At 42.6% G+C, this 16,879-nt stretch overlaps 1 protein-coding gene across 10 annotated transcripts in view; it reads right to left on the bottom strand.

Annotated features, from left to right (window-relative positions):
* ENOX1 (ecto-NOX disulfide-thiol exchanger 1) overlaps positions 1-16,879 on the bottom strand; it is a 1,853,609-nt gene that overhangs the window by 904,266 nt on the left and 932,464 nt on the right. For 9 of the 10 annotated variants that reach the window (XM_069639318.1, XM_069639317.1, XM_069639316.1 and 6 more), the window contains 2 exons: positions 9,500-9,640; positions 6,375-6,512 (listed from right to left, as the gene is read on the bottom strand). In XM_069639318.1, coding sequence (XP_069495419.1) covers positions 6,375-6,512; positions 9,500-9,509 — 148 coding nt within the window. In that variant the 5' untranslated portion in view covers positions 9,510-9,640. The remainder of the gene's footprint in view (positions 1-6,374; positions 6,513-9,499; positions 9,641-16,879) is intronic. The other variant, XM_069639314.1, reaches the window with a different exon arrangement.

The raw sequence follows: 16,879 nt of genomic DNA, 5'->3' as shown, positions 1-16,879 counted from the left end.
CAGCAGAAGGGGTTGGGGTGGGGGGGTGTCAAGGTGAGAAACAGAAGACATAGAGGACAGGATGTCCTGGGTGTTGGAGGAGAAGTGGACGACCAGTGCAGTGGGCCTGGAAGGGAGGAACAGAGGAGGAGAATGCAGCAGGATCAGCAAGTTCCTTACAGATTTTAAATAGTTCAGCCGTGTTGTTGGTGACTCCAGAGATGCAGGCTTGAACATGGGCCGTCTTCTTGGAACAGATGGAGAGATGATATTGCCGTTGGAGTAGGTGGCAGGCCAGTTTGTCAGTGGATGAGCTAGTTGCCTGCCACCTCCGCTCTGCAGCTTTGCACTTGTGTTTCAATGCTGCCAGGTCTGAGTCATCCCAAGAGTTGCATTTGGAGGCGGTCTTCATGCAGATCCTCATGACAGGGGCAAGGATGTCCAGAGTTTTGGTGATAGAGAGATGGAGGTTAGCTGGAACAGAATCGGAATGAGAGTCTAAAGAAGGCGGAGGAGGGATGAAGGACGAGGCAAATGCAGTGATTGACACACGCATTATCGTTGGAATGACAGAGAAGGAGACTGGCTGTGCGGACGTAGGCATCATCAGGGAACAGGGCAGGTCAATGTGGGAAAAGAGGAGAGAGTGGTCAGACCAGGAGAGAGGGGTAGTAAGAGGGTTGGAGAATGGGGTGTCTGTCGAGATGAAATGCGAGCGTCCAAGGTGTGTCTGGCAGAGGGGTTTGGGCCAGAGAGAAACATAGCGAGGGAAAGAGAGATGCAGAGGTCGCAAAAGGATACAGTAGCCACATCTGGGGAGTTGAGATGGATTTTAAAGTCCCCAAGGAAGATATGTTTGGGGGAGGAGGCAAGAAGACAGGAGGACAGGTCCGCTTTCTGAGAGGAAGATGGAGGTCGGTCCAGGGGACCTGTAGATGTTAGAGAGAGCAAGACAGAAGGTAGGCGAGACAGACAGCCTGACGACTAGGCTTTCAAAGGATGAGTAGGTTTGAGTGGGGATGATGGAGGCAGGAACCCACTCCGGGAAGATCATAGCCACTCTGCCAGAGCGGGAGGACCTGGGATTGGACAGGATAGTGTAGCCCTCAGGGAGAAAGAGCTGGCCATGAACCACGTCCTCATGAGAGCACATCATGGTCAAGGTCTTCAAGGAGGGGACAGATGTCAGGGGAGTGTTTAATAGCAGAGCGAGAATTGAGGGTAGCAAAGTAAAGCTGGTTGCCCCCTTTAAAAGATTTGGGAGGGGTGGCAGGAGAGGAGAGGAGTTCAAGAGAGATGGAAGATGTCTGTCAAGAAGGAGGAGGTTGGACTGAGAGCACTGGGCCATGATAATGCCATTGTGATAGACATTAAAGGTACACTTGGAAGATGTGACATGAGCCAAGAGCACTTCCAATCTGGTACCACTAGTAATGGTCAAGGAAGAAAAAGGGGAAAGGACAGATGGGATTATCAATAAAGATCTCAAACCAAATAACTGGACAGACTCAAGGAATATGGCAAGTACTACTTTATTCTCAATTTCATTATGCAGGGTTATCTGGCAGACATTGGACTGATGCTTGCACACTCACTCACAAGCTTGATTACACAGGGGTCTTACACCCCAATATGCATCATCTATGGTTTCATCCTACGTGAAAAACCATAAAACGTATTAGCGGGAGAGATTGGATTAGGAAAACAGATCTACTTATAGAATACATTAGTACTTCATTAGCTGAACCCTCGAACTACCTCTAATAATGTATAATACTCATTATAGCAAACAAAATGGCAGCGGTTTGATCTAAGCAACATTGTATAGCAGGTTGCCCATAGACCCACTAATTGGTTCATATTCCCACCCAACCGTGGACCTTCGACTCAGCTAGCAGCACGTAAGGATACCGAAACCCATGTGCTTGTATCAAGTCAGATTACTCCCTACTTTCCCAATAAGTCCGTCATCTCTCATCAGTCCGACCATGAGCCAAGGTTTCCCATCTGTAGTTGACCTTATAGTCTGTTCTCTGTTCTAGGACATTCAAGGGAGTGAAAGCACGTCACTATCTACATTCAAGGCTTAATGAATAGCCCTTGTTTTCGACTTCTGAGTCACATGTGAACAGACCACAAATTTGTCCATTTCAGCCTCTTATTTACTGCTATCTAATTTAATTATACTGAGTGTCATTGCTCCTCTTGGCCTCTAGAGACTTGCTCATACTACCTTGTATAGAATTTATACACTTTTAATTTTCCAATACTTGGCTCTTGTAAATGTTTTCTTCTTTAATCTAAGAGAAATATGTCTCACATCCATGACTCTTCCATCTCCCTCCCTTTGTGCTTTGCAGCTATTCCTTATACATAGCATCCTTGATCCCATGCCAACATTGACTCCTCTTTGTTTTGCGAATGAAGCTGTCTTCCAGCATCTCCTGATTGTGCAACCCTGATCGGCTTCTGTGGTAGTTGAATTGAATCTTTGCATGAGCTGGCATCAATTTTCCACTATAGCAAACTTCTATGCATCTTTTCTTCCTTGCATTACTGTGTATTTACACGTATTGGTCAGCAAATTACTTTGTCTTCTTTTGCATTCATGATTACTTTATCAGTTCATAAATGTTTCTCTTGTCATTTCAGTTACATCGTCACTTTTCAGTATTTTCATATAATTTCAGTATGGCTTTGTATATCTTCTTCATGACATCACTCTATCCACGTCAGGTTTCACTCAGTGCTCCATGATATCCAATTGTGCATGCTGACATTCTTCCATACAGCATCCTTCCACACTTTCAGTGCAAGGGTACATTTGGTACAGCTGTCTCAGTGTATATCGTTTCTCGTATACTCTATACGTTATAGGAACACCACATGGTGTCCCATACAGAGCCCTTCTCCTACTGTTCCAGTATGATGGCGGTGAGGGGGCAGGATGTGTCTAACTGCTCCTCTACACTATGCAAACTGGACATAAAAAGAACAATTATAATTATAATGGAATTATGCATTGCAGGACTGACTGGGCTAACTCAGTAAAGCGACAACTTATCTGTCAGGTCTATATGTGAATAACGGAATGAGGCTTCACGGTGCTAGCTAGCATAATGGAATTAGCCCTTAATGTACACTAACTTGTCAAAATGAAATATGGCCTTCCTAACTGGGTTTATGTTGATATAGTTTTGCAGTGCTAAATGGACTTAATGAAATAGGTTTAGGTAATAAAGACTGCAATAGAGGAATTTTTATTCCAAAGGCGTACAGAACCATTTAGCTACCCAAATCTACACCTTCTTGACAAATAAAACCTATCACATAAAAACACAGTCTTAACCTATCTCCTTTTTTCATGTATACATATTTGCCAACAAATTGTTACATTTTCCTCACGTCATATATGAAGCATGCCTTTGTTGAACGAGGAAAAACAACAAGGTTACCTTTTTACACATTATCTTTTGTTGTGAGTCTTTAAGTCTTGAAAGTACAATTACAAACCCTGCAGTCCATTCTTTTTGCCCTACAAAGAATTGCATTGTGTTATGCATACTCAAATGGGGGGAGATAACACTACAATCATACTCGTTTAGCCTAATATACTTCTCAAAGAATGTATACATTTATCCAAATGGTTTAATTGGATGTGGCTATTTGTCAAGTCATCTCTATAAAAACAGAGTACTGTTGAAAGTCAAACATGGGGTTTGGGAGGGGAAAGGATGATTTGCCAGGTCCCTGGATGGCGAAAGGGAGGTTGCTGGCGTGGAGACGAGAGAAGATGTTTTCCCTGGTCCTGTCCCTTTGCTGCTTTTGTTAACATTTGAGCACCTGTGAAATTGCTTTCTTACTGCCTCTAGACCTCGCCGCAAAGAAGCTTGGAGCAGTAAACAGTCTCCGATTCAATCCCACTATTAAGCTCTCCAGCACCAGAGGACCTTTGCCCTGGATGGCCCTTTGCAACTGCAGCTACAGCAGGGGACATTCTTTAGGTATATTTCTCAGCATATGTTAAAAACAATATTTGCTTGGAGATTATTTTAGTTTTTTTGGCAGTCAAAGTAATCCTCATCTTAATCCTTTGCTAATTTGGCTGAATTTGCCAATATGGCCAAATATATTCACCATACAAATAAAACAATCAAAAAAGCTCTACAGTGACAGCATGTATCTTCAGTTGGAAAAACACCATCATATTGTTCCCACTGCATTCTAAAGTCCGATGGTGTTTTCAAACCAAGGACCTGCTGCAAACAATATTCGCACCAACTGCAGCGCTGGGAAGATATGTGTTCAAGTGCCTGAGCTGCAGACTGGTCTTGAAGCCCGCCTTCATCACTTAGGGCCTCATCACGAGTTTGGCGGTAACCCTTAAATCCGGCGGTCGTGCTATTTCCGCTGGTATTAAGGGTCCGCCAAATCAGGGCTTTGCTGTATTTCTCCCCAGCTCTGAGCTGGGGGGAAATCCGCCGTAAATTTGTGTTATTACCGCCGGCGGGAAATCCGCCGGCGGTAAAAGCGTGAAAATTCCCCATTGAGCCCAATGGGGAATGGGGAATTCCCGAATGGGCTCAGTGGGGAATGGGGAATTCCATTACCGCCAAACCCGTGATCCGGCGCTAATAGCGCCGGGGGGTTTGGCGGTAGGGCTAATACCGCCCAACTCGTGATGAGGCCCTTAACCTAAATGTGTGCTTCTGCGGAAATCATGTTATCTAACTATGCCTTTTTGTATGCAGTCCGCTATTCCAAACAAAGATTCAATCATGACATGACCCCATCTATATTTATAAAAGTGAGCATGGGTGAGTTGGTTTGTGGCATGGTGCATTGTTGTTCCTAATACAATTCCACACTGACATTACTGGCTACATGACATTTGGACACCTGACCCCTTTCCCCGGATTTCAGCAAAACTCTAAATTTGTTTGTGGGTTTGTAGCTTGGCAAAGTATTATACCTTATCCAATTCCACAGTGTTTCACCAATCTGCACCACATTTTGCATAGTTACCTGCTAGGACCCTCTGGACATTACTGGCTACATGACATCTGGGCATCCCACCCCTTTCCCTGGCTTTCAGCACCTTCACAAATGAGACGGTTTCCTGAAATCGGTCATACATCAATGTGGTCGTAGAAGGACCAGTCCTCAACCCTAGAATGCACGGTTCTGGGACATATTCACCACAATGCACTGCAGCAAACTGCATCACGCTAGGGTGAGGCAACATGTGGTGAGGGAGCACAGCAGCACACCAACTCTCGCCTCCCCCAACTTCTGCTGCAGGGTATGTCAGCCAGCAACACACGCCCATTCTCAGTGCAGTTTACTTCCGAGTGCAACACACATCCAGCGATAATTGAATCGGAACAGAGACCTACAGGATCACTGATTGTCAACAATTTATGAGAGTGTTGCAATGTCTGTCCACAGAACCCTTTCCGAGAACGGGTACTTTTTGCTAGTATATAATAAAAACTGGTACAATTCAAATATTGCACATTGCAAAGTTTATTTGACACTTGGCTTACTCCTGGCAACTTCTTTTAATGTAACCTCCCATGATCAATTCGAGTATTAAAGACTCATTCTGTGATGCAATTTTCTGCGGTCATAACATATGCAAATTAGGGGGTCCCACACTTCTTTTGCCAGACAGACCCTGCAAATCCTACAGCCAGCCATGTACAGACTGACATTTGTAAAGAAACCGTTTAACCTATGAATCAAGATTCTTTTAAAGTTGTATTATAATTGGCTTCAAAAGGGGCATTACAATTAGCCAAAAAAGGTAACCTCTCTGCAAGGTCACATACTGCTTTTGGTGTTACTTAAATACACAAGGTATACCTGTTTTAGTGCATAAATACAATGCATGTTTTAGAGAAACAGAAAATACCATGCTGTTGATCAAAGCTGTCTTAGCAATGAAAAAATACAGTTTATTTACAAATCCTAGATTTAACTCAGCTGTGCTCCCCGTCGCCAACAGGACGCTGCGGCAAGCAACCACATGAAATGTTGCCGGCTCTTTAGAAAGCCAATGTACATACAACAAAGCATTTTCCAATGGGACTGCGTCATCATAAAACACATGTGTGAATCGAGCCCAATATCTCCTTGCCCCGCCTTCTCAAGGAGACATGGCAAGAGAATCAGTCCCCAACTAATAAGCGACGTAGGCGTCTGGAGTTCCCGCTAGCCCTGCGGCCTTGCACCACAACGGACCACAGATATGTTGCCAGCAATGTTCAAAGTCTGCACTGTCAAGCATTATGCAGCAGATACTAAAGACAATCCCTAGCAGGTTGTGTTTCCTGACATAAAACAAGCACCGGGCAGAAAGAGACTGCTTAGGCTGCTAGGAAATAGACACTTACTGGATACAAGCTGTTGGCCGGCTAGACCGATCGGCACCATCCCAAGGTTGTTCATTGCCGTGGCCCATGCAGTTGGGTCAGTGACGGACATTGCAAGGTGCGCCCCTTCCAACGTTATGCTACCCAGGGTATCAGCTGCTGTGGGACAACACACCATAAATTAGTAGTTTTGCAAGGGAAACTTCACTCAAACATCGTTTATTCAGAAAGCATACTGGAGATGTCATGTTTCGTTGCGCTTGTTTTGTTCGAACTACTGCACACATGTCACTGCAGAAATAATACCAGGGGCCAGATTACAAAAACGTTGCACCGGTGCACATGCAAAGTTGCACGGTATTAGCACTAGGGCAAAGTTTGGCCTATGTTTAAAAGCACTGGGACATTTTAGAAGGCTATTGCACCATGACAAGTGCAGATTGGCATGGTATAAGTAAGGACCAGTGCAAAAATTGCCCTTGGACAAAAAAGATACATTTTCAGTACATTATTACACACGGAAAGGTTTGCCCTGGTGCTAATATGGAATGGTATTGTCACTAGAGCAAACCTTGCACTGGTGAAAAAAAGCATCAAAGATGTATCATTTTTTGCACTATTGCAATTTTTGGCCTAGTGCTTATACAATGCCAAACTGCACTTGTCATGGGGAAAACGTTTTCTTATATGTCCCAGTGTTTCTATAAATAAGGAAAACCCTAGTTCTAATAATGTGCAATTATGCACTTGCACCGGTGCAAAGTATTTGTAATCTGGCTCTATGTGACAAAACATGTTTGTGACCAAAAAGCCATTTGCATTTGCGCCAAAACAATGTGAAGCCCCCACCCCACATTCAAGTGAGCATGTTAAAAATATTTTTCAGTGTTTTTGCTTTTAGTATTTAGTTGCACTTCCGGGGTCTTCTGCTTGGTGATTTGCTTTTTTTTCGGAGGGGAAATCAGGTCTATTTGCATGTGCACAAACCAGTAAGAGTGCATTGCATCGGGTGCATTTGGAAATGTTTGCAAATCACCATACATTTTGAATGTACACACAGTCCCAGGTGCAAACTGCACTTACCACAATTTCCATGCACAAATGCATTTGTTTGGGGTTCACGCCCTATGCAATTCAAAATACCCAGAGCACCATAAATATCAGGGAACAGCATCCCACGCGCGAGAAAATGTCCAAACCACATGACATAATAAGCTTTGAAGTGTATGTTGTGCCTGTGATTAATGAATGATGATTGAATAAGCTGCATGCAGTAGAGGTCACTCCTCGGATTACTCTGTTTCCAGTGGAGGAGCAGAACGTGGGTCCGGCAGATGGGGACTCATTTGGGACAATTGGAAGTACCCCCAGTGATCACCTGTGTATGTTCTCGATGGGCGAAAACTCTCCACTTTCTAAACCGCAGAATTTCTGAAAAACAACTGCTACTTTAACTGTGTATTATCACTTCTAGGGACCATATTTATCTTTAAGGAATAATCATAATATGATAATAGGCAGAGGCTCTTGCAGGTGCAAAAAGAGTGATTTAAGTAAATGGACATCCTAAAAGAAGCATACTTTAGAGGGATGATTTAAGTACTCTGGCTATATTGGAAAATGTCATTTCATGCTGTAAACAGGATGGTCCAATATGTGGAGACTAGTGCACAGGTGTGTATATGGGCCAAAGTGCAGGTTTTCATTGACACAGTAAACAAACAGCTCTCTCTATTGGTGAGAACAGGCGAAACTATGACTGCATCGAACAAACATACATCTGGCCTTTTATTATATAGTTAGTAGATTTGATTATATGTGGCTGAGTTTGGAAAGATACTATAGTAACATATGAACTATTATTCTACGCAAATACGTTGGGGTGCTGTCCCCTGAACGTCAACGCTCTGTCTCTTCTCCTTATCCAGCTTTTCTCTCTTTGGGTTAGGGTGTATTTCTTCCTTACGCTTTCGGTGCTATGTTGTATTTGTGTGTAGGTATAGGTTAAAGAGGCATTCGGCCCCAATATGAGTTTGGCAGTAATTCCTGAGCATTAACCTCAATAGTTGAATGAAGTTCCTGTCACTTGGCCCAGTGGATTTAATGTCATGTTACAAGGGGGGGTTACAGTGGTGTTAGTTCTCATGCATGGAGTCTATTGGATTCTATGGGCGATTTGGAGGCTGCAGTTATTCTTCCAGTTTTGCAGGTAAAATGAAGTAGATACTTCTAGTCAAGTGTCACAGGTAGTCAATCAATTGCCCTTGCCATTAAGTGTGTTACCACGCCAACAAGCTCCGACTGAGCCCCATTGTCATGTAAGGCTGTGTTGTCAATTAAAAAATGAAGATGCATTTTGGGCACTGTATTTTATGCTGAACTTAATTTAGTACATTGATCCATTGGTCGTAATATACGAATCTGAAGAGTTGAAGATACAAATAAAATTGATTCCAAAAGTGATCTAGCTAGACTATAGTTTACGGGTAGGAAGTTTTGTATGTATTATTTGTAAGTGTATTTGTGTGGTCTCGCCTCATCACGAGTTTGGCGGTAACCCTTAAATGCGTCTCTAACGCTATTACTGCCACATTTAAGGGTCCGCCAAATCATGGGCTTGGCGGATTTATCCCAACTCTGAGCTGGGACAAATCTGCAGCGATGTTGCCGATTTTCAGTGCTATTACCGCTGGTGGTAAAACCACGGAACATTCCCCATTGTGCCCAACGGGGAATGGGGAATTCCCGAATGTGCCCAGTGGGGAATGGGAACTTACTGTTCTGCCAAACCCGTGATCCGGCGCTAATAGCGCCAGGGGTTTTGTCCGTAGCGCTAATAGCCCCGGCGGGTTACCGCCCAACTCGTATTGAGGCTCTCTGTTTTTCTTTTTTTAAGCATCAGAATATGCCTTGAGCTTTTTGAAACAAATTCTGAATCTAAGTAGGCACAACAAAGTTCCAGAAATATGTGTTACATTGCAAGTTTCTTTGTTCATGTACACAGTAAACACGTGGTATGCTCAGAAAAACGAGCATACATCGCAATGGGAGGCTTCTCAGAGTTAGGAATGACTTCCCTGCTGGCGCCACCGTTTGAAAGCGGACTCTTACACACAATGCATCCATCCCTCATTGGAAATGTTTACCTGTAGCCATGGCTGGCAGGGGATTGCTGGCAGGCTGTTCGGCTCCTTCACGTAAGGGTGGATTTGACGACGACTTCTTGCCAAGTTGGCTTTTGAGTTTGTTTCTTTTGCTTTCCGGCGCCGCAGGAATCGCATTCAGCTCTGCAAAAAGGGGAACAAATATACAGGTGTAACTCGACGTTGAGCAACAGTCCAATTGTAATCCAGCAGAGTGAACGTGCAACAGCAGCATCCCGTCAGCCATCACCAGGCCCTCAGGCGGGTTCCCTGCCGCGCCTGTGATGAGGGCATAGGCGAGGCACTTCCGCATTGCCCCTGCCCATGGCTGAGGAGGGCACGCCCGTTTCCTTGATCACAGCAATCCGTGCCCACAACCCATGAACCGCAGGAGTGCTCGGGAGGGGGGTATTTTGATTGGTGTAAGTTAAAAATTAATTGATACTACGTGGGTAGCAGCAGCCACCTGTTAAGTAGACACCGGTCGCTGCACTTTTAGCCTCGTCCACACTGCATGCCTTCTAAACGATGGAGTTTTTTCAAATAGCCCCGGGTCAGCCGTCACAGGCTTCTCTGACCTCATTCTATTTATAAAACCACCAACTCACCTTTTCTAGCCAACCTTTAATATTGACACCTAATATAGTCATCGAAGTATATATAGCCCGACACATTAGACTCAGGGTCAGCTACCCCGCATTAACAGTGCAGGCGCATCTCCTATCCACCATTTTGTGAGACTGGAGCAGTGGTTCGAAATGGCAATGGCCACACACAGGCCCTGCACACAGAACCCCAAAGCATAAAGAATGACGCATTTCACATTTCCATAAATAGGGCACTTCACTGAAATGTACGTCCTCGTACGAAATTGTAGCAAAAGTTTAAAAGCACAAACACGTGTCCAATGAGTGCAGTGGAGCGTTCACCAAAAGTTAAAAAGGATATTGAACAGAAAAATATTTTAAAATGTACCTTAGAAAAAGGGCTGCCAGAGTGATATTCAACAAGCTAAATGTTTATATGCTACAGCAGACAGAAGCTACAAGTATAGCACACGCTACTAATGATTTGCGAGAGTACACTATAGCTCTGCGCAGGCCACTTATCTCGTATAGCTCTGCACAGGCCACTTATCTCGCATGAGTAAAGCAGCCCATGATGGGGAGAGTGAAAATGATGAAAACAAGCTGGTGGTGAGTTGGGTGAATTCCAGTAGTTGTCCCTTGAGTCATTTTTTAGGTTTTGGCTCAAAGATTTTGAGGTGGGGGTATTTTACTCCCTATTTTTAAACTTTGAGAGTAAATGTGATTTTAAGAGAGTACAAATGACTTTTCTCCTTTGCTAGAGAGTAAAATGTATGTGACATCCAGCCGACGTGTGCAAAAACTGTATGGAAATCATTACTATGCGGCAGCTTTCGGCATTGTGACAGAATACACCTTTCATTATTTCTCTAAGGTCTGGCCATTCTGTCTCTCCTGTGTATATTTAAATGTTGAAAACACAAAAACCTAGCCAATTACATAGTAAAGCAAGCATGAATTGTATTGTGTGTTTTCAGGTTCGATAGCTGAATTGTCTTTTGACATTTAATGAAAGTCCTCGTTTCCTGGGGCTATTACTACCTAATGGTATGCCAATGTATGATACAACAGTGCAGAGAGGCAAGGACTCCGTGCTACATTCTATGTCTAATCTCAAGGTCAAATGGTTATTTATATAGTGCGTTTGGCAAAGCTCTGTACATAGTACATATTTATCACAATTATCACCAAACCGAAGTCGGTACTCCTTTATCGACCTTGAAAGGATGAATGGCTGAGTTGGCCTTGCAGGGAATCGAACCTGCAACCTACAGATCACGCACAGATTGCAGCAACAAGTGCCCAACCGGCTGACCCATCGTATTGGCTAACGTCCTTCAGAGGTCGGTTAACTGAGTATCGACTGAGGTATAATAATCACAGTGCCTAGATGTTGGACGAACCATGTATGAAGCGCTACATAAAGTTAAATACCTATCTGGATTATCAGAAGGATGTGTTTTGCTGAGTTTCTATTTCAATTACAAATGTAACTTTAATTTCTTTGTTTTTAAACAACACTTGAACTTCCTTGAGAGTCCAGTTTTAGATTGTTTAATTGTAGTCTTGAAGATTTGAGAGGCTAGAACACTTGGTGTAATGACAATTACTCACCCTTGAACAAAGACTCTGCTGCATTTTATGCCTCACAGGTTTGGCAATTGGCTTCAGGGGTGAGCCATTATTTTCAATTGCCTGACCCTTGCAACGCTGTTGGGCCTAGCTGCCTGACTACTACATCTACATGCTACTGTAACCCTCTTCTTAATCTCAGTCCCTATAGGACTCTGGAACATGTAGTGTACTTCATCAAAATCAGGTCTTTCTACTTCTTGAGTATTTTTAAGAGTAGATTTAATTCCCTTAGTAATTATAACAGTGGGGCTGTCGGTTTTAACTGTGTGAGGCGAACATGATTTAGAGAAGACAACATTTCTGTCATTCCTTGTAGTGTACCTTTGTTATTGAGGAAGGCATTTGATTTTAGGAACCAAAATAATTATTTCCTTTGTTATAATATGCTTTGGTGTTACAAACCTGAGGTTTTCCACATTAGATTCCATACGAGGTTGAGAGACATTAAATGACAGTAAGCCATAACTTCTTCTGGTACAGTGGTGAGAGTCTGCCGGTTAGAGGAAAAATACTGCGTCACTTCCCACTGAATCTCCCCACTACCCTGGGCCTTGTCTCCACCCAGGTGATCCTACCACAGTACACAAGCACTAAGGTTGGGATCAGGAAGCGTCTGCCTTCCCCTAGCCACCTGGGAGGAGACTTTAGGCAGGGTTACAGTGAGGGATCCACAGGATTCTTCACAATTCATACAGGTGTGCTAGGGTGTCTGAAGGATTACCTTAACTGCGAATCAAAAAGCTATGAAACCAGTGTTCTATCACAGTGAAGAGAAGCCATACACAGTAAACAACAAAAGTTAAAAATGTGCTCTTAAACAATAGAAATCAGTGGAAACATTTTAAAAGCTAAGGTTAAAATCTAAAATATCTTCGTCTATAAGAAAACCATCATAAGCATTAAACCGATTATAAAATAAAACACCATTAAAACAAACTTTGTTGTCACCTTAACACACCCTCATAAACTACTATGAACAAATATCATCAGAAACATCAATTCATAAGAATGCTTTTACAATGCACACAAACATACATAGCAACTTTCAATACCTTGTAAACACTCCACATTCTATTAAATTAGCTTAACACATAGACTCACAGTAACACACCATTCAAGGACCTAAAAACACACAACCATAAACACATGGAATGATAAATTATTAAAAACATGAACCCACAAATTATTAAAACATGAACCCACAATTCTATGGAATGTTCTCAAAATAGCATCTACAATTGCCCCTTAGATAAAAAGACCCGAAAACGTGCACTTACTTGTTCCAATAAAACTTCCTAAAACATACATCCACATTCCAACACTATACAATTCATTACTTAAAAACATGTACCCATAATCACAGCTTATACTAAACACCCTCAATGCATACACCTAGTATTACAGCTACATTACACATTCACTCATTATAGTAAAAGCGCTCAAAATATACACCTAAAATCACTTTATATAAACACACTAACACATGGAAAACAATCAAAAACAAGTGGGTGAGTTAGGGTTTTACCAATGTTAATTTTAATGGTGTTTTTATTTTATGTTCAATTTTATTTTTCGTTGTCTGCTTTATGTTAAACTTAACATTGGTATTCCTTTCTGTTTTTATATAAATTCCAATGTCTCAAAAACAAAATGCTTCAACTGTACTTTATAGAAGCTGACAGGGGGCCACTTGAAATGTTGTTGGCTGTTCTTATGTCCTTGCATGAAATTCAGTTGACTATTTCCAAATGGCTTCTTTTATGTACAGTTGCTCGCAATTGGATTTTTGTACATCTCCCGAACTACGGTCACGAAAGTTCTAGTGGTGATTTTATTTGGTAGATTTCTATTGTTTCTGCAGGTTTTATGGTCACGACAGGGCAGACTCAACTCTTCTTCCTTTACAAAGTTGATGAATTGAGTACAATAAACTGGGTAAAACTACAGCTATTATTACAGTGCTGAAAAGCACGAGGAATCCAGCATGAAGTGCTATGGAAATACCTGTCAATATCATATCTATCTATATATTTACCTGTGTAAATGTTTTATCATGCAAATTAGTTTAGTTTATATGTCGATGGCATGCAATGGCCGTTTTTTGGGTTCACCTTGAAAGCATGCCATTGCTTTTTACATGGGATGCAACATGTGCAACGTACCTTTTACTTCGGCTGCGGGGATCGGGTGGGTGAGAAGAAGAGCAGCACAAAAGCTACCAATTCTAACTCTTCATAAACAAAAATATGATGAGAGCGGGAAACAGCCCTATTTACATAGGGCTTGATTCTCATCAATGAGTTGCGATAGAGAGTGGGGAGATTCTGTTCATAGATGGTTTTGCAACAGCAGATGTTGGCACTGCTGTTTTACACTCACAGCACTTACAATGGCATTGGGTAGCAGGTGGTGGGTTAAGGAAATACATACAATCAACACACTAGTGGAGTTACTGTACTGTAGTGGGTAGAAATAACTTCCCATCACCTTACAACTTACATGTTACTTTCATATACACATCATTAGTACCCAGCGTGGGTGTGTCCACGGGATTACACCGTGGTGATTGGCTCGTTTCCAAGCCATGCCACGGTGTAATCCCGTGGGTGCACCTACGTGCCTGCGTTTGTGCCCGGGGAGGGGGCGTGGCAGATCCTTAGCCAATGATGAGGCTCGAAATTAGGCATCCCCGCTCCAAGCCTCCCCAAGGCTGGAGGCTGCCTTCGTCCCCCACCGGGGACTCGGGTACGTTTTTTTTTCGTCCACCTCCTTCCCCTCCAAACTATCCCCTTCCCACCCTCCCAACCCCACTTACCTCAATTTTTCTTCTTTTCACGGGAGCGAACGCACTGGGAACACTTCTGTTCCCAGCGCGTCCGCTCCCGATGGCCACCATGGAAAGGGAAAATGGACTACATTTTCCCTTTCACAGCAGCCATTATATTTGATTTTTCTTTGCCATTAGGACCCCGGTCTAACGGGCCGGTGTACTAATGGCTATAAGCCCCTCGACGGCGAGCCAATATCGCCCACGGTTATGCCCGCGGGGCTTCGTTAAGGCCCTCGCTACGCTCAGGCCTGTAACTACGGCCCCAGGGGCATTACCTGGGGCGGTATTGGCCAGCTGTCTTGTGGCTTGCTGCCACAATATGCCCCATCTTGGACAGAAGCACCCAAAAGGCAATTATTGCAAACTAAAAAAAGTAAACAACTGTTTATATCGCACAAAGAAATAACATAATTGAATAAGGGGGGTATTTAAAAATATGAGATCATCAGTGGGAAGATTGAATTTAAAGCTTCTACAGAATGTTCTAGCCTCTGGCCCACCAATGTTCTGGCAATAATCTGTGCCTGAACACCTATGAACTTGCATTCAACCCAATAGGTCCCAAACACACTGAGGACAGAGCATGTGTAGGCATGCTGACGTCTACTGAATTAAACATTTGGACTGACAAGGTGCACCTATAGACAGCCCAAATTAAGTGTTATCAGGTTTATTCTGGAGATGTTTTGGCAACAAAATAGTGATGTGTGTCAATGAAATTGCCATTTTGGGATAGAAAAAGAGCAATGTGCCCACATGTTATTATCGAGCTCAATGTAATAGTACAGACCTGTTTTCTTTTTTAAGTGTTGCCAACTTTCTCACACACTAAAATCCATGACAAACAGAATGTCCATCTACTCATGTGAGAATTCTGCCAGATAATCCCAGTCCTGTGGAGGTCGTGCTGGACAGGAGATCTTTTTGTTTTCCTCACTCACCTCTTGAAGCAGCATAAGAAAGATTAGAGACATTGGCGCATCCCTAGTATCTAAAGAAGTATTTAGAGAGGGGCAGGGAAGAGGGTTGTCCTCATCTTTCAACTGCTGTCCAGTCACAAATGTGGATGTGAACTAATATTACCTGCTCACTGGGTGAGGCCGCTAGCAGTCAATCAATCTTTATTTGTTCGACTAAAATCAATTACAAACATTGTTGAAACATAAAACCCACAAACCATAGATCAATGAAGCAGTTCCATAAACCATAATAAGAGGAAACAAAACCATTTCACTTCATAAAACAACCGTTTGGATGAGAGGATGAGTTAAAGAAAATATACAGGTAGAGGAAATCAATTATATTATGAATTCTCACAGTCCTAATTAAGCTACTGGAAGGAGGCTATTATCAGAGGAAACTTATTCGTTGTAGATTTTTCTATTCTGAACCATTTGCAGATCAGACGTTTATATTTTATCAGAAGGTATTAGGTTATGTGAATAGTCCTCCTAGATACTAATATATATGTTTACTTTTAATGCTTGAATATCAGCCATGGCTGATAATGATACCAGACCCAACACTGTCCCCAAAAAACCTCAGCTTGGCCACAACACTATTTGTACCAACAAAAGACACAGGCACCTGCAGTCTGCCCCTGCCTGACAGGCAACAGAGTAAATTACAATGGACCATGCAGCCTGAAGCATATATTGCTCCCAAGAAACAACGTGCTTAGCTTGTTTGTCTTTGTATCCAAAGACCTATTTGGGGCTGAACTACACTCTTGCCCCTTTAAAACCACCTCTCCCCTCTGCCTGGCCAAAAGCCCAGTAGATTGCCTGCATGCCAGAAAATGATCCATAGTGTGAATGATACAAGATTAAATATCCGATGTATTCTATGAATGTTGCACGAAAAACATTATCAAATCCATAGAGCTTATATTTAATAATGTAAATAGTTGAACTCAACTTAGATATACTTCTGATCACGGAGACCTGAATCCCTGACAATAACCTCAGTATACTGGCTGAATTAACTCGCTCCTCCCACAAATACATCTGGAACCACAATTGACAAAAAAGGGTGACGGATTGGCCATTATCTATAAATCAGACCTAAATATTATCTCCCTACCTAATCCTGACCTTTTATACGCAGAAACATTCACCTACAGATCCCATTATTCTTATAATAATATATAGACCTCCTGGTCCTGAGAACAACTTTGCAAATGATCTCTCGGAAATACTATTTGATTTACTGATAAGATACTATTACTTGCACACTTTAATTACTGTGCAGAATCCAGATCAGACCCTGCAGTAGCCCACCTATTAGAATCACTCCAAGACCATGAACTAGAGAAAACTGTGGATCATTACT

Source organism: Ambystoma mexicanum, chromosome 7q, assembly GCF_040938575.1.
Source record: "Ambystoma mexicanum isolate Mex_15411 chromosome 7q, UKY_AmexF1_1, whole genome shotgun sequence".
Taxonomy (NCBI): domain Eukaryota; kingdom Metazoa; phylum Chordata; class Amphibia; order Caudata; family Ambystomatidae; genus Ambystoma; species Ambystoma mexicanum.
Note: the sequence above shows the minus strand (reverse complement) of the source record. Positions and strands in the feature narration are given on the sequence as shown.